We start from the raw sequence: 18,548 nt of genomic DNA on the forward strand, positions 1-18,548 counted from the left end.
CCCAAGAGCCATAAGATTACTTCCCTCAAGCCCAGAAGGTTCATATTAAAAATGTCATTACCAAAAAGAAAAAAAAAAGCCAAATCAGATGCATTCAAGATCAAAAACTCTTTGCACTGAGGCTGAGAAATATACAAACCTTTTTTTTTAATTCCTGATAAATACCACATGAAAGATTAGTCAATAAAGTCTTTATATTTACAGAAATAACCAAGCTTCAGATTCAACTGCTTCCCTCTAATCATCTCCCCACATCAGTCTCCAATGCAAAAGCAGCCAAAAAAAAAACTCCACATATGCTCCTTGCAGGGCTCTGTCTCAACTAAAGCTCTGAAATATGGGAAACAGTTCGGTCTGAATAACAAACTGAAATAAAAGCAAGGCTCTTGTGCACTGTCCCCTGGTCACTGTCCTGGTCTTAACCTCTTCAAAACCCACCCCCTTTGCTGTATATTGGTTGTCTTCAGCATAAAGCATAGATTTAAAAATAAACCTAAATAAACGGGGCTTGTAAAAAGGAAGCTGTAGAAAATCTCCTGCTTTCTGCTTTTTCACAAAGTTCCTCTTGGTGTCCAAGCACAGACTCTGCCTCTTCCATCCTCTCTGGGTCTTGGAGACCAAAATATGAGTCATGCCTTGGCCCCTGCAGAGCCTCACAAAGCGTTGTACTCCACACACTTGGATGGGTCTGTTGGGAAGTGCTTCTGGCAAATGGTCATGAGCCTCTTCAGCCCCTAGGAATTAACAGAACAAGGACAATTCCGTAATAAAGCATCTGTAATAAAGCTGCAGCTGTCAAATAAACATAATGGCCTACAGTATTTTTAAGCTTAACAAGAAGAATTAAATAAGAATAGGCTGCTATTTTGGGCTTGGGATTTTTTGGGGGGGGTGTTTTTTTCAATTTAACTTTTATTAACCTTTCTCCCTGCAAATTGTCAAGTTCCCTCCGAAATAAGAGAAGTCTGGGGCATAATCATAGAAACGTGGTAAGATTCATAGTGAAGGATCACAGAAATGCTTTAATGCCTCTTTATCACCAAGGGAGAAAATGATATCACAACAAAATATATTTAAAAGAAAGCTGAATATTAAAAGTAATTCTAAAGAGCAAATAGCAATTTTTGAAACCAAAACAAGCTGCACAGCCAAGAAAAGAACCAAACACTTCTCAGGAGGAGAAATGTGGAACCACACGTGACATTCCAGAGGCAAACTGAAGAAGCAATCAAGGAGAAAGACAGAATGTGGACTTTTCAGTTCTTTCAAGGCATCCGTTGCCAAAAACCAATGTGACAGAAACCCTGTGATTATTTTCTTTCAAGTCACACAGAAAAATCTAACAAAGAAGAAAGCAAACTGCTGTGGTGGAAATGTAATTTAGCAGTGACATGTACTCCATGATGGCAGAGTCCTGTCCCTGTCATTAGACACTCATCACGGAAGGCAACTCCTCACTAAGGGAAAAATGATTCAACAGAAGATGCTTTGGCCTTTTCAACACAGGCAAGAATGGAAAGTATGTCCCAGCACCAGAACAACTCCTTGTTTGGGATGTTATGATCCCAGGGTCGCCGTAAATCAGAAACATGTTAGCTTCACATAACTGCTGGGAGCACAGTGACAGGACCCGAGGGAATGGCCTGAAGTTGTGTCAGGGGAGGTTTAGGTTGGATATTAGAAAAAGATTCTTCCCCCAGAGGGTGGTTGGGCACTGGAACAGGCTCCCCAGGGAAGTGGTCACAGCACCAAGCCTGACAGAGTTCAAGAAGCGTCTGGATGATGCTCTCAGGCACATGGTGTCACTACTGGGGATAGTCCTGTGCAGGAATAAGGGTTGGACTTGATGGTCCTTGTGGGTCTCTTCCAACTCAGCATATTCTGTGATTCACAATGATAATTTTTCAGGTTATGATATAGAAAACTATAGTTGAAGAGAAAGCAAAAGTTATATTTGTAGCCCCAAAACAAAGAGACTCGGAGTAGAAAGGTGAAGTCGCATTTTGCAAGCAATTTTCTTCCAAACATCTGCAGAAGATGAAAAGCAACAGGAGTCCTGCCTCTTCATCAGGAAGACGTTTCTGTAAACGTCCCCTGCCAGAAGCTCTGAGCTCCAAGATGCTGCTCTGGAGGATTCAGAGTTAAGCCAGAAGGTCTTTATCTCAACAAAACTGGAATTAGCAGAAGGCAAGTACATTTAACAATACAAGGAGAGAAGACTTGTTTCCTCAGACCTGTCCAACCACTATGCTGAAAGGTCAGAGGAGAAAAACAGCACTGCTACAAATTCCACAACCAAAAGTTCACAACACGACTATGAAGATGCACAGGAGGAACTAAACCTGGAATTTTGAGCCCACATTGTTAGAGAGAAACGTTTGAAAATTGAATTAATTTATGAATGCATTTATCTAGTTGCAGAAATAGTCAAAAGGACTGTATTTCATGGTATTAAATTCTGTGCATGGTGTTTAAACCATGAGTTAAGCAGTGAAGGACCTCAGGAGAATCAAGCATGATTCACAACTGCTTTGGTGTTCAGAAAAACCCATTACACTGTTCCTGGCCCAGAACTGAAGAGCCTTCAGGTCCAGGATGAGCTACCCATTAACTGGATGTCATTCCTGACCCAAACTAAAACAACTGTCTGTTTCTAGGGCTCTTTTACCACACCACCTGAAACTAATATTTCTCCAAGATCCCCCAACTTCAAAAGCAAACCTGTTGGATTTTCAAAGCCAACATTACCTGTATGTATTTCCTCTGGGTTTCGTCGTTCAGGACATGGGCTACGTGCTTGGAGAAGATCTTCTCCCGTCCCGTTCTCGCGTGGATGCCAACCATGGTGACACCGATGGGCCAGGGAGCGTTCCCAATGGCCATCTGGAGATAGGCATCATTGGCCTGAAGAAGTAAGTGCAGGCACTCTCAGCAAAAACAGGAAGAGTGGCAGGGAGCAGAGCATTTTTGCATTGCCCGACACAGTAAAACACCCACTCCAGTCTCTCTGATTTGGATTTTGTTGCACAACATCAACCAATTACACAACACATCTTCCCAACACGATTCGTGCTGAAATCTGAGGGAAGCAAGGACTGTGGATTTGATTGATGAAAAAAAAGCACTGGATATGGCAGTCTTATTACCTCGATTAAAACTGGGGTTTATTCATTTTTTTTCTGGGTTTTATTCACTTTTTACTGGGACTGTTTTCAACTCGGCCATCTCGGGTTAAATAAGCACATTTGTGACAATGTTTATGACCAGAACTGTAGCAGCAGTAAATCAATCTGAAATTTCCTGATCAAGATAGCAGATCCCGTTTCTAAAGCTGTAGCAGGAAACATCCCTGGGGAAGAATAGGGGTAAAACTCAAAAGGAAAATTAACTGGAAGAAAGGGAGAAAGGAAGAGAAATATTGAGCTAAGAAAAAAAAATCATGCCAACTTAGAAGGGGCAAGTGAGGAGGACAGACACTGGGTTTATAGATACAATTACACAAACAACTTCAAGGATGTGGAGCAGGACATTCCTTCTCTATTAGAGAGCAGCTACAAAACTCACTGATAAAGAGTTCATTTATCACCTCCTATTCAGAAACTAGACAATAAGAAGTAGCAATCATGACCAGTGGGTGCAGATTCTTTCCAATTGGCACTGAGCAAACTGGGAGGTGAATAATGAACAAGGCAGGGGGTTGCAGACAGAGCTAAAAGTAAATCTAGAGAAGGGACAGGACTTAGTCATCATCTACATGAGGCAGAATCTGAATAGTCTTAGTCAAATACCTACTTGTTGAATTAAATACAGTTTTGTCATGAAACACAGTATGTGAACATGCAATTAAAGACCTCTCCAGGACTGTCACAACAGGGTTAATTAAAGCTGAGTGGGCAACTTGCATTCTGGCATTTGCCTGCTATCAACACAAAATTAAAATATTTCAAGCATTTCAACTAACAAAGCAGTAAGAATTTGTTGCTGGCAGTATTCACTAGGATGCACAAAGCAAAAAAGCACAGAAGACAACAGCAGGCAAAAAGAGACAGGTCTGTCAAGAAGCAAAATGGAAAATTAGCCTAATTTAAAAAAAAACAAAACACCAAAACTACCAAATGTGCACTCAAGTCCTCCAAAATCTGTGAAATTTACTTAAAGCTCAGCACCTCCAGGAAAGAGAAGCACAGCTGATTAACCCAGAGATATACCACATTCCTGTATGCTCCTTACTTTGAGAAGGCATTGGAAAGGGAATTTCCATCTAATGATGACAACCAAAAGACAAAAAGATGCCCCAAAACAAAACCCCTCTATCATATATCCCACACATTCACCTCTAGTTTCACATGATTTGGATTAAACTTGCCTTAGGCGATCTTAAGTTTTTTTCAGTATCAAAAACAGGTTTGCTTGATTACTTGACAAATTATCCCAAGTCCTCAAAAGAATAAAAAGAAATACTAGAAATTTAAAGGCAAAACACAGCTCTATTTCCTCTGCATGCATGAGCTGCTTAAGCAAATGCTACCAGTATCTGAGTTCCACTTTGGAAGGCAGCTACAAACAAAACCTAACACTGCCTTTGACCTTGTGTCCCAAGGTATTTCTGCCTCCTCCAGTGAGCAGCCTTTGTCCAAAAAAACTTTTCATTAACTTACCTCAACCTTACCAGGCCAGCTAATGTGAGCATAGCCAAAGAACGGGACAGTATATCTCGTATTCAGTAACTCAGTTCACCTCAATTAATTTATAATTAATTAATCAACACCTATTACTATTCATTCAATACCTTCATTTAACCTTACAATATCAGTTTTCTTATAGAGGATTCCTCTGCAACTTAAACCATCTCTCAGAAAAATTCTCTTCATGTTTGCAAAGATATGCAGTTTCATGAACCTCATGAACTTCATGAACCATCAAAGCCTAAAAGATCTTCTATCGGGCTGTGGATCAAACACTACTTGGAGCCTAACATTTATCAGCAGTTTTTCATTTTGTTTGAGTAGATGTTGTATTTCCAGCTATGTATCTTCAAAACTAAAAAAATTGGAATGTTTAAGCAATAAACTCCTTCTTTTACAACCAGACAGTCTGAACATGCTGGAAGAGTGCAAACAAACATACCTTCACATATTCTCTTTGCAACATGAATTTAATAATATCTGTTATTGATTCTTTGATGTCTGCAGGAAGTGTCTACAGGAGAGGGGGAAAAAAGGAAAAAAAAAAAAAAAAGACATTTACTTCAGAATAGCAGCTCAGGAAAATCATCCTACTCAGCATTTATACAAAGTTTAACAACTACCTTTGCTTGAAGACTTTAATAAAGGAAAATATCTTTGTTATTTAGATGAAGGATCTGAAGCAGGAGAGATTAAGTGGTTACACCTGGTAGTTAGTGGCAAAGTGCAAATTGCAACCCCAATTCCCTATCATGTTTGCAACCCAGGGTTTAAGCAACACCTGGAAAAGCAGTGGATAGGCAGAAGGTTTCACTGATCAAGATGAAGTCAGAACTAGGCATCATGGGCTCTAGAGACAGAAACTCTGACCAACTCACTTCTCTCCTTCAGAGAAGATAACACTGCCTTAGGAAAGGGTACTAATGCTGGGCTAAAGTGACATTTAGAGGTGATTCACCCTTTTCCGGAGTTTTCTGAAGAGTGGCCTCAGGTAGGACTCCGTCTGTTTCTGAGTGGCGCTGTTCAGCTTCCCCTGCACTCCTCGTTTCACGTAGTCTTCTCTGGCGTTCAGCTCCTTGGCCCAAACTCCAAGAAGAAACTGCATGGGACGAAGCACATTTGTGTCATGGTGCCATCTAGTGACTTCCCCGGCAAATCAGACGGGAACTGCGGGTTAAGCCACCACGGCAAAACGAGTTAAGAAGGCAAGAGCCTCCTTCAGAAGGATAGGCAAGGAGGGACAGGAACAACCCTCCTGTCTTAAATATATACACACACATTAAAGCTTCAACTCTTGCTGTGACTTTGATCATCACAACAGTTAGACAGGGACTGGCTGACTCAAATGAGAGGCAATGCAGGCTTCTTGCCAGGAAACAAGGAAGCAATTTTCTGCTATCCACTTGAACCTGTGGACTTCCTTTAAAATTCTCTTATTCCACATAACAGTATCAGATGACATTCCAATTCAGTTTGCACTGTTCCTGGGAAACTCCTCAGAAGGTCTGGATGCCACAGGACTACAGAGACGCAACTACATAAAAGTGCCTCAATTATCACACGGAAATCAAAACTCTGTTTGTTTTGTCTGGAAAAGCAGAACCAGATTTTGAAGAATGCTGCTCTCCCAAGAGCTCTTTCCCAGGTCTAGCAGAAGTCACTGCTGTGACTAACAAAGGCTGTGGAGTGCCAAGCAGGTCAAAAACCCCACATCTTAAGTACAATGTGTGAGTTTTTTTCCTCAGGCATCTTAAACCAACCCTTCTATTCATGAAATGTATCTGCATGGTGGTAAAAATATGACACAGCTACAGAATAATTAGTCCAAAAGAGCTTGTTACCTTCAAGAACTTTGTTATGATGTCCATATCATAGTGGTCATCACCACGTCCTAAGGATTCTCCCAAAGCCTAAAACGGGGGAAAAAAGCAATTATTTCCACTTTGTCTGGAAGTTTACCACCACCACCACAGCAAAGCTCACCACATTGCAAGCTGTAACAAACTCCACCAGAAATCCAAAACATTGGTTAGGAAACAGAATCAAACAGTTATATATGCTACCGAGATTCATTTATCTATTAACAACATTTACATCAAAAAGGACATATGATTTACATCTAAAAAGTCAATGCAACAGTAATTCTTCACTTATTAACTACTAAATTATTGGCACAATTAGCAGCTGTCTGACAGCACCGTATTAAGGGGAACTGTGGGTGCACAGCTTTTTGAGATCCCCAAAGCCATCAATTAACCTAATTATTTTGTTAAGCTATTTCAATTTTCTGATGTACTGGGGCTTCTTACCATTTAATTGTAACTGTGAATGTGAGGGAACAAACCTAAAAATAAAATCCCAAAAACAACAACAACAAAAAAAAATCCAAACCAAACCAAAAAAAAACCACCAAAACAAAACAGCTGTATGCTCCAATATTCTACTTTCCTGCCAAAATCTCAAAACTGTTAATACTAACAGCAATTTTTAGAAACATTTTCCAGTAGGTATAGTTGTATTTATATTTCCATTGTCCTTACATTTCCAAAGTGAGTTCTATTTTTAAAATCTCCTAGATTGAGAGCACAATTCAGTGTAAGCCTTTATGCTCAAGGCAATGCAGCTGAAGCAGCATAAAATTAAGACTAGAGTGTTTTCAAACAAGCCTGCCCTACTACCCAAGAAGAGAATATTTTGAGAACTAACAGATCAATACAATGCAGCTCCATTACAACTGGTTTCCATCCTGGCTATTTTAAACCAGAACCTCTGGCATCCTAACAAAAAAGCCAGACTATTTCCTACTAATAATGTATTCACTTAAGCTTTCAGTTATAAATCAGATTATTTCTTAAACACGCTTTTGGAAGGATGTTAAGATTAACTCCTGCAAAGAGTTTTGAAGATTAAGCATAAAAGTCTTCAGCTCAAGTTTAATGTGCTTTTCAAAACATTACCCTAAAATACCAGGTGTTGAATGCATTTCATGGCACTCACTCTCTGCTCAATCACACAAACACTGCAGGATTCTTTCAGAACAGAGTAGCCATTTGCACTCAAGTTTCTGGGACACATCATCTCTGCACTTTTTGTATTTCCTGTGATCTGCCTCCTGATGTTCACTTTTTTTTCCATCCTGGATGTTTATGTATCAAACATTCTTTCTGTATGTCTGTTTTTTCAGCATCCGTATTTCTTGTACAGGGATAATTCACTGGTACTGAGCTCACTACCCTCTCAAATACTCACTGGAAACACTTCGGAGTTTATGATGAGGTAATGTGTTGTAAATAAATTCTCTACCCCTGAAACACCTGCAGAAGGAATTCTAACTGCATCACTGTCTTTGCAGGCAACACCTGTCCCCGTTCTGATGAAGTGCTGTGAATAAAGACCACCTGAGTTTTCACTTGTCTACTGTGAGCACCTACGATGCAACTCAAGGCTTAGAAACCTAAATTCCCTATTTAATGATACTTCAGAATGCCTCAGCTGTTGAAAACAAGCTTGCTCACAACAACATGCTACATCTAACATCCCTTAATTAAGATATAACCATCCCATACTTCTAGTTCTTCAATAGTAGTGTTCTCCTCATGGACTTTCAGGTCATTCTGGGAGTCGTCGTCTCCCGCTTCTTGGCCGCCTACAATTTCATTCAGATACTGCTGATCAATCTTATCCAAAGCAGCCTTAAGGTCATTTCTCAAGCCCTAGAAAAGATTAAAAAATGACTAATTTAGGAAAAAACCCTCAAGTAAAGAAAAGCAGTTCAATACTGCCACTGTGAGCATTCAACTGCTGTTTAAGAAAAGCCAAATTCTGTAAAACCATGCATTAAGGGTTTAGCTTTGTTGTCTGACTTTAAACTAAATTCCAAGGATTGCTTCAGCACTTAACAAAAAGCAGGTGCATGAACTTCTGCAATGCTCCTACCTATCAAAAAGACTTTTTACAGTATTTTTGCCAAAAAAGCATGGAGGACGGAATCAGCTTCTAGGACTTTCTTTAAGACATTGTCTCCAAGCAATGGACTGAACCACTCCAAAATAACCAGAAAACAGACCATAACCATCATCAGTTCTACAAGTCTTTAGATCTGCCCTAAAAAAAGCTGAAATAAGGTAACACTCCTCCAGTACTGTCACAGAAAACATTTACGTTGTTTCCTTTTATTACAAATTATGCAAACATACCAGGATGTTTTATATATATTAAGTGTTTTAAAGCCTCTAATATAGAATAGGTGATTACAAAACCAGAATCAGTTTAAAACCATATATACAAAGTTAAAAGCTTTTAAACAGAACAAGAGACTCGCCTTAGTCACAGTTGGGGGATTTGCATTCCTGTCTTGAGACATAAAATATAAAGCTCCATAAAGGAGTATGACAGTTCTTACCCTCAGATAAATTCAGCCACTCCACAGGGAATGGATATGCACAGTTATTTCCCCTCTTCCATCATCATACTTGGCTGTCTGGAACGTTTCTATTAATCATTTAGTAGTCTAAAAACGTCTGAACCACAAACTGGTGGTGACTAAGCAACATACAGAATCCCCCCCCAGACAGCAACAGGAGTGGCTGAAACATGTAACACACAAATCCAGTACAGTCCTATTTATGAACTCACTATTTCCTAATACATCTATTACTGTCATCTGTGTTACTCAAGGGGAAGCTTTCATTAGCAGAATTTTTATTTTTAAACATTCAGATCTGTTTATTTTAAACACTTGAAGAGGAAAAGGCTTTCCTTTTACGGGCAGCTCCAGCAATAACATTTAAAACAAATCAGGTTGCCACAAATTAGGGAAGAAAATCCAAACCATCACTCTCTTAGTAGGGTTACAAATTTGGTTAACAGTAAATGCAAAGCAAACCCCAACTGCATCTCCTCACTCAACCGATCATTTCTTAACAGGAATAAACTGGTTATATCTTTTAGTCAGTTTTTGAACTGATGGCTACTTTAAAGGGAAGGTGGAAAAACTGAAGTTTCTGTAACAAGCTATAGCTCTGGAATCCAGGGATTTGAAAAATCATTTTTATGCCACAGAGACAGGATGTAGTCCTGCTCTTCCTTACCTGTACCTTCTCAAGGATGCACATAATCACAAACACAGGATTGTTTTAACAGTAAATGACTGTTCTCTGCTGGTTAAAAACAGGAGACACGCAGGCTGGGGTATTAGTGCCACCTGAAGGCCCCTTTTCCAACTGACAAGGGCCTAGAAGGTTTCTGGGGTTGGATTCTAACATAATTGAAATTGTGCACAAAACTCTGACATTTAACATAGTTTCTCAGGCGATAAACGAGATGGAGCAGATAGTTCTCTTTGCTCTATATTACCTTTCTTTCCTGAAAATTAATTTATTGAAACTGATTTTCAGTAACTTTTATTGGGTTACTCATTGATTATCCCACTACAAATAAAGTAAGAGCCAGTCTTACCTTGTTCACTTCAGGTGCAAGAATTTCTATCTTCCTCAGACGCTGAAATGCATCATAATCTGTTTCTCCAAAGAGCCTGATGGGCTCACCCCTCTCTCGTAACCTCCTGATAACCTGAAAAGAATCAAAGCATTCCCTGAAGCATAAAGGAAGCAAAATAAAACCCAGAATGATAGATTTATTTACTTTGCTTAGAATAACAAGCTGAGCTGGACTGGAGAGGAAATGGCAGTATTTTAAGCAGTAGAAAAATGTTCCAGACACTTTACAATCTAAATATAAAATTCCCACGGTATTTCAGTGAAAGGTCATTCCAAATATTACCGATCTAAATTTTGCATAAAATCCCAGGCTGTTTGACACAGCCTAACTTCTTCCTGTTCTGACTTGTTTAAACAAATATACAAAAATCACCCCTCTGGCAGAGCCTAAAGACCGTTTTCAAAATCACAAAGGAACTTGACGATTATCTCACTCACCTATTTGCCTGGGCAATAAAAATACTAACTGGGCTGCAGGTTGTCCCAGCACAGCTACAAGATGATCTGCTGAAAACTCCCATCCTTAAGCATTTGGAAAATATGCAGTCCCATAACCTAATAGTTACTACTAAAAAGGAGATATAACAGAGGTGAAAAAGCCTCCCTCGACTGATTTGCGAAGTCACAGGCACTGCCAAAAACTGAACTTTATTCTCCCAATTCCTTATTTCATGCATTGCTTGATAAATTTCTGTATACTTACCATTATTCACAGATTCACAGAATGGTTTGAGCTGTAAGGGACCCTAAAGATCATATGGTTCCAATGCCCCTGCCACGGGCAAGGACACCTTCCACTAGACCAGGTTGCTCAGAGCCCCATCCAACCTGGTCTTGAACAATTCCAGGGATGGGGCATCCACAGCTTCTCTGAGCAACCTGTTTCGGCACCTCACCACCCTGAGAGTAAATTTTTTCTTAACATCTAATCTAAACCTACTCTCTTTCAGTTTGAAATCACTCCCCCTTGTCCTGTCACTACAGTTCCTGGCAAAAAGTCCCTCTCTGGCTTCCTTGTAGGCCCCTTCAGATACTGGAAGGCTGCAACAAGGTCTCCGCGCAACCTTCTCTTCTCCAGGCTGAACAGCTCCATCTCTGAATTAACCACTAAAACTGAACAACTGAAATAAATTCACTTAGTCTATCAAACAATAGGCTAATTGATACAATTGATAATTGGGCTTACACTTCATTTCATGTCACCACCTCACTATGCAAACAGACTGGGTTGGACAACAAGAAACTAAATTAATATTGAGACTTTATTTCATTTATTCAGTGTATGCTGGCAAACATTTAACTTGCAAATGTATCCAAAACAGGGATAGAAAGAGCTCTGGCACAGCAATACCTAAACCTGGACCAAAACATGCACACCAAGTGCATCAATAGCAGAGAGAAAACGTGTACATAGGACATACAAACGAAACCTCAAACCAAACGTGAAACCAACAGTCTGTGTTACAACTCCCGTAAAAAACAGTGAGTATCTTGCAAAATTAAGGGGACATGTGACATTCTTGGATGACCTCAGCTGTGAATTTCAGTACTTTCAAGATTAGAGTTCATTCTGCACTTATGAACTTCCTGCTTTGGGGTACGGATCTGTTTGTGAACATACATCCACACAGGCATTTTTATCCTCAGAAAGGCAAAGAACACCCCAGCTGCTCTGGCTTCAGGACTGCTTCTTCTAGAGGTCAAGGTGAACTTCCAAAACTCAGTTTCTAAATTTGGTTCAGACCAATATGCTACAAAGAAAAGAAGCTGGAGGAAAAAAGTCTTGGAGAAAGTCAGCATGCCATCATCAGTATTATCCAAGGATAATGCTAATATTCAGAATACTATTCCAGAAGTCATCTGAAAGAGCTGTAAAATGTTATAAAGCATCTGTGTAAATTCATATAACAAAAAGGCTCTACCCATCTGTATCTCCCCATGCATTCATTTGGAGAGCAGGCCCTTGATGAGCAAAGATAATGACTAATTGCTGACTGTAAAAATGGAAGCTTATTATTTAATAAAACTGTCATAAGAACTACAGGTCACTGGAAAAAAAAAATCAGCCCTAACAAGAAATTTCAGATACATTTGCTTTAAAGTCTAGGAGTCTGTTTATGGCGATTGATTTTACCTCCTGTCTGGAAAGGGTCATTGGCAACTTTTCTTCTGCCAGTTCCAGTTCCAGCACTGGATTTGATGCAGCCAGTGGTTTCTCCTCCTCTTCCTGCTGCTGTACCTACATTCAACAGACATAGTTACTAATGTGTGATGGAAATAAACCCATATATTGACGTTAAATGACATAAATCAATGTAAAGATACAGAACTCCAGGACACAAACTTTAATAGGACAATATAAACCTTTAGTTTCATAGTTTTATGGTCTGTAATTGAATTTCCCAGAACAATAAAAGTTCTTGATACTATCAGTAACTAACTAACACTTCTGCAGGTTGCAGGAAGTAGTCTCTAGAGCAAACAGAAAGGACAATTGCTAAAGTCTGGCAGTCACTTCAGCAGGCAGATGCCAGCACTGGTGCCAAAAATAGCAAATCCACCTGTTGATTCCTGCCCCTCCTTCATCCTCCTTACCCATGCAAAAGCATTTGCATCGCTGTGTGATAAACCAGAGGGGAGAAATGATTCAAACAGAAAATAATCTGACGACCACAAATACAGGTACCGTTCCCAGCCCACTTCACCTCCTCATCCAGCTCACCAGGCCCAGCACGTGGAAGGACACAGGGGCAAGAATGAAAACCGAAGGGCAAGGAGAGAGTGGAGCTGCTTCTTCCAGTGTTTATTACCTACAGCTTCAGTGACCTGAGCACAATTAGCAGTGATCCACAGCTCCTGTTGGGTTTTGAGGGGTGCTTGTTTTGGGTAATGCATCTTTCTAACAAGCTTTCCAGGTTCAAAAAAAAAAAAAAGATACCTACAACTCCTCATAGGAAGAGGATCTCATTAACAACTCCTCTTAATCCAAAATACGGTCCCTGACTCAAACAGAGCATTCCTTCTTCATTACACAATATTTTAACAATGCAAAACAACTCTTTGATCAAAGTCACTTTGAGACAGCAGCCGTGTAGCTACAGCTCCCTGTATAAGCTTGAATTCAACACTTCTGAACCAGGAGAAGATTGCTGGTGGCAATATTCCTAGAACAAGGGAATATTTCCAGTGCTCACTCACATCTTGGCTCTTCTCAGATTCCTTATTAAAATTTATTTCTTTTCCATACTTTGTAAAAGGGAAACAATCCAATTAATCCCACAGCACTCTTTAGCATTCCCTGTGCATGGGTAGCACACTGTCAGCTCCAGTCTGCATTTGGGTTGACCAGTTTGATGAATGTACTGGACAGAATTTTTTTAAAGAAGCTTTTTTATTCTTTCAGGCCACCATGCTAGCCTTACACTCAGGTGTCAGTCTGACTCCACGTGGCTGGAAAGATCCATCCCTGGGGCTCCTGCTACAAGATTCAGCCACATATCTACATTCAACGCTGTATTAGCAAACGCAGAAAAAAAATCAATCCTACAAGCACACATTTGGAACAAACAAGGAAGTACAATCAAATCAATGTTTAACACAAAGGGAGGGGAAAAATAAAACTTCCATCAATGCAGGAAAGGAGGACTTGACAGAGGACAGAAAATATGGAAGAACTGTGTAAAAAAAAAAAATATATGTATAAAAAGAAATATACTCCCGTGGCAGAAGGATACATACAAATTTTAACTTACAAACATTCTTGAAATCATAAAGAGACAGCAGCATTGGGGGAAAAGGTTTGATCCACTCTGTCAGCTGGACTCCAAATTACAAGCAGTATCTTTACCACAGTTATTTGTCTTTCAGTGCTTTCTTTAAGCAAGTGAAATTATTACAACTTATCAAGTCTAAGCAAAGCAAAAACGCACCTACATTTAAAAAGAAATCAGTCTGTGTTCCACATCTCACTAACAGAGTGAAGAACAAATGCAGAAATCTGGGAGGCTCTAAAAAGGTACTAAGTTTAACAAAGTAACTTATTTTAAAACCATTTTCAGGGTTACATTTCACACCAAAACTGGTGCTGCAGCAGCACAGGTGACACCACTTTAGCCACCACCTGAGGTTCTGAGGGACTCAAGCTAATGCTCAAAAAGCATCATGCAGCCATTTCCACTTGGAAGATTCACTCATGATTATCTGCTGCAGGTTCCAAGAATGGTTTTGGCACTGATGTTCAAATATTCACAAACAGATCAAGGTTTCAGAATAAGTCACTAACTGGGTAAAGGTCACTTGAATACAAAGCTCCTATTTGTGCCTTGTAAGAGCAAACAAGATTATGAAACTCTGTCTTCCACAGGGAATGCATTCCCCCTCCCAGACATGTCCCATCAGGCAGGCAAGGCAGGCACACACACTTGTAAAAGACAACAACATTCTTTCCATTTCAGTAAACTCTTGCCCTGACACCGTTACAAGGCAGATAAAGCCTTCCAGATCACCCATTTGTTGCAAAATACCCCCGAGGTCACCAATTGTTTCTAATATTTTTGCCAGCAAGAACACAAGTGCTGTTGTTGCACAGTTCCAATGCTGGATGGTCGATGGCCAAAACCCAAATACAAACTCATGAAAGTTGGCAGATCTCTTTGATGTGCACCCACACTATACTGATTTCTTTTGTACATTTTGACAAGACCATGAAAATTGTCCAAATGGGTAAAATTATCCAAATGTATCTGTTTATTTCCCGACGAGGGTGGGGAAGGTGGCTATATCAGATCCAATGTTCATGCCTAACAGCACAATTTAAAAAATAAAGGGAGACAAGCTTTGATCCCGAGCCACTTCATGCTTTCCACAAAAAAGAAATAAATAAAATAAAAGAAGAAATAAAAGCCAAACCATAACACAAACTTAAGTAGCTGCATATCATGCATATCTTTCTCCTGCATTGAAAATGGTTTTGGAAACTCATACCTCTCCAGGTGGCTTCTCATTTACAGGCTAATGTATAACATTAACAGATTGAACAAAGAACAACAATTATCATTAACAACATTGACACTAAAATTGATAATAAAATGCAGACTTTAAAGCAAACACACAAAGCCCTGGAAGAACAATTTCCATACCTTGTAGCCACATCTCTGAAAGTAGGCCTCCTCTTCCTTTTTAGCTAACTCACTGCGTTTGAAATACTTCTTATTTCCCTAAAAGAGAAGAGAGCTGTCACCAGTTCACAGTTTTGTGTGGTTATGCAAAATCAGCTCACACTTTCTTACTTGGTTTGGTGGATTCAGCTACATCCTTTCCCAGAGATGGGAAAGGGTCTTTTCCACGGAAATAGAACTAGTTGGAAGCACCTCTGAAATCAGCAATACAGAGTGACTTTACAGGTTATATGTATAAGCAGATTCAAATGCACAATGTGCTCACCAGCACTTTAAAAGGAACACGTTCTTTGCCATGGAAAGGCCTTTGAGGTCGTTGTTGTAAAGCTTCACTTCAGATGTGCACAACTGGGCCCAGGTTGTTTAGACAAACCACATAAAAGGTGTCATTTTCTATTAAATCAAGGAGATGGGAGAAATCACCTTTGTACAAAGTATTTTGCAAGCTTTCTTGTAAAAATGCACCTGAAGAGACATACCAGACACACAACAGCTGGAAAAAGTGGTCACCTCAAGGCATTTTGTTTCATTAGGATGAACTGTGACTTCTTCCTTCATGATTTGCCTGCCTGACCTACAAGAGCCTCTGATGCCAAAACCTAAATTCGGACAGTGCTCTGCTTTGCTGTAGGATTTTAGGTACAGACACAGAGCTCTCAGACTCTCCCTCTGCCGAGGACAGGAGGGAGGACTGCGATGAGGACACAAACCACGCTCTGCTCACCAAGGGCCGCTGAAAGAAACAACTAAACCCACTCCCAAAGGCCACGAGACACCCAAACTCCTCCTGGCTCCTGCCCGATCCCATCCTGGGCCACTCCTGCTCCTCCTTCCCAAACCTCATCCCGGGTTTGAGAATCCCCGCCCTAGGCAGCTCCGACCCCGCTTCCCGGGCCTGTCCCGGGCCTGTCCCGGGCCTGTCCCGGGCCTGTCCCGCCTCACTCCCGCCGCCCTCCCGTGGGCCCGCTCCCCAGGCGGCTCTCGGTGCCCATCCCGACCGCCCTCACCCCCAGGAGCTCCTTCTCCTCCAGCTGCTGCCGCTTCCTGCTGATCTCGCGCTTCAGGATGTCCATGGCGGCCCCGGGAAGTGCCGCTGGAAAACAACGCCGTCACTTCCGGGGTGGGACGCGCTGCCGCGCGGCTCCCCCTGGCGGCTAGGAGGAGCAGCGGGATGGGGGGGTTGGATCCCTTCTTCCAAGGGATGAGTGGCAGGACGGGAGGGAAAGGCCTCCAGTTGAGCCAGGGGAGGTTTAGATTTGATATTTGCAAAAGTTTCTTCAGTATCCGCTGTCGGGAGCAGAATGTTTAAAGCGATATACAGAGAGTATAATGGCAGTAATTATGACATAGAGCCAAAATACAGATGCTTTCTACAAAGGAATGTAGCAAAAGAGGTGGAATGTAAGTTTTGCAGAGATCTTTCCCTGTTTTAACACAGATGGTTTTATAAAGGGGTGTAACTGACAGGTTCTTTAAAGAGAGCCTTCATGCAATTTATTCAGGTGTCTTCTCTGTTTAGCTTGAAAAATCTTCGGGGAAGAGTCTCTCTGACTGTGTGTTTGTGCAGTGCCTGGTGCAATGGGCCTTGGCTGCAGACGACAGCTAATATCAGATAAATCATGGCCTCAGGTATTAGGAAAAATTTCTTCACCAAAAGGGACCCTATCAAGCATTGGAGCAGGCAGCCCAGGGAAGTGGTGGAGTCACCACCCCTGGAGGGAGTTAAAAGACATGTGGATGTGGCACTTGGGGACGTGGTTATTGGTGGACTTGGCAGTGCTGGGTTAATGGTTGGACTTGATGATCTTAGAAGGCTTTTCCAACCTAAATGATTCAATGAGGCTGGTTACTGAGCAGTCATACAGGGTGCAAATGCCACCCGGGAAGGCAGGATGCTTTCCTGGCTGGTCCCGGAGTGGGTGTGACCCTGCCATCAGCCAGCTCAGTCCTAGAGGCCTAACAACATCCCAGGGGAAATCATAGCATTGTTTTAGTTGGAAAAGATCTTTAAGATCATCTAGTCCAGGTGAAACTATACCAGCACACACTGAAGGGTTTAACTGCAGGGTGCTCCATTATAACCCGCTCCTTCCCCAGGTGCTGGTATTAAAAACCACTGAGAAGATGGGAGAGGTTTGCACTCCCTGTCCCCTGTGCTGTCTGTACACCTGAGACAGCGTGTTGGGATTTACCTATGCCTGGTTTCTGCCTCCTTCAGGCCTAGAGGACTGAGGCAGCTGATAGGGACTGAGCTCCTCAGTGTGTATATCCCAGAGGTAAATGCCCTTGTCACCAGGCGCACAGCATTTGTGACATGGTCAGTAACACGAAGAAATCTCTTGTTTTGCTTATTTTTCTGGTTTTGTCCAGCGTTTTCCATCCTGTGGCTTGTAAAGTCCAAGGGGTCCAGAAAAACTTCGAAGAATGAGTAAGAAGAGCCAGTTCTTACTATGTCAGGGCCATACCTTGCTGGAAGCAAAGGCCACCGAACACTAAGGGGTGGAACTCACTGTAGCTTTAGCTCCTCTTAGGAGCAGCCTGGCTGGTGGCAACACCTCTATCTCCTGCTGCCACTTGCTATGGCACACAGCAACTTCTCCCTCCATAGGTCCTTCCAGATTTTTTTTCACCTTTAGGTCCTCCCAGATTTTTTCCTTGCCTTTCCCCACTGTAAGTTCCATCGCTCCAGTAGCTATTTTGGAGGGCTGTAACCACGGCTGGCTTTTCACCTGCTTTAGATAACCTGAGCCATGTGCTCTTCCTTGCAGAAAATGGCCTGTTGGTTTACAGGTTTTGTTTAACCCCAGGCTAGAGGGTTCTGGATTTAGAAGTAATGCCCTGCTTTACCTCAGGCTTGAATGCAATCACTTTGCAATGAGGAAGGAGGAACAGCCCTCCTACACTTTTTCGTAGTTCATCTAAGAGGAAATTATATCACATCTGATGAGGATAGGATCCAAGAATGTCTCAATGTGAGAGTCCTGGGGTAACATGCCCACATTTGGGTAAGGGCATAAATTGGGAGGCTGTGGAAATTCTCTGTAGTAGATCCTGCAAATGAATCCAGGTGCTGTGTCAGAGCACCAACTCAGTTAACTGGAGAGTAGACATAACCTTAGACCTGGCTTCATTTCCTGCTCCAGTTTGACATTGGCCTGGCTTTGGCTGGGATAGAGTTAATTTTTTTC

The 18,548-nt window shown here is 41.4% G+C and overlaps 1 protein-coding gene across 2 annotated transcripts; it reads right to left on the bottom strand.

The window, feature by feature from the left end:
• Positions 1 to 123: 123 nt before the first annotated feature.
• Positions 124 to 16,496, bottom strand: PRPF18 (pre-mRNA processing factor 18). Of its 2 annotated transcripts, XM_027679524.1 has the most exons (11): positions 16,368 to 16,496; positions 15,322 to 15,399; positions 15,167 to 15,193; positions 12,318 to 12,422; positions 10,143 to 10,256; positions 8,252 to 8,398; positions 6,527 to 6,595; positions 5,644 to 5,784; positions 5,128 to 5,199; positions 2,749 to 2,904; positions 124 to 734 (listed from the first exon to the last, which is right to left on the bottom strand). In XM_027679524.1, exons 1-11 carry the CDS (start codon positions 16,431 to 16,433, stop codon positions 654 to 656), a joined length of 1,056 nt encoding a protein of 351 aa, XP_027535325.1. In that variant the 5' UTR covers positions 16,434 to 16,496; the 3' UTR covers positions 124 to 653. The 2 variants fall into 2 exon arrangements, with proteins under 2 accessions (XP_027535325.1, XP_027535326.1); XM_027679525.1 differs by lacking the exon at positions 15,167 to 15,193.
• Positions 16,497 to 18,548: the final 2,052 nt, after the last annotated feature.

This window comes from Neopelma chrysocephalum, unplaced genomic scaffold, assembly GCF_003984885.1.
Source record: "Neopelma chrysocephalum unplaced genomic scaffold, ASM398488v2 Primary Assembly neopelma1_45, whole genome shotgun sequence".
Taxonomy (NCBI): domain Eukaryota; kingdom Metazoa; phylum Chordata; class Aves; order Passeriformes; family Pipridae; genus Neopelma; species Neopelma chrysocephalum.

What these genes read in the sequence shown, in the direction of transcription:
- PRPF18 (XM_027679524.1), bottom strand. Translation starts at nt 16,433, where the DNA reads ATGGACATCCTGAAGCGCGAGATCAGCAGGAAGCGGCAGCAGCTGGAG. An exon ending in TTCAGAGATGTGGCTACAAG is followed by an intron (nt 15,194 to 15,321) that starts GTATGGAAATTG and finishes GTTATACATTAG; the next exon opens with CCTGTAAATGAGAAGCCACC. An exon ending in TGCAAAGAGAATATGTGAAG is followed by an intron (nt 2,905 to 5,127) that starts GTATGTTTGTTT and finishes TTACTTCTTCAG; the next exon opens with GCCAATGATGCCTATCTCCA.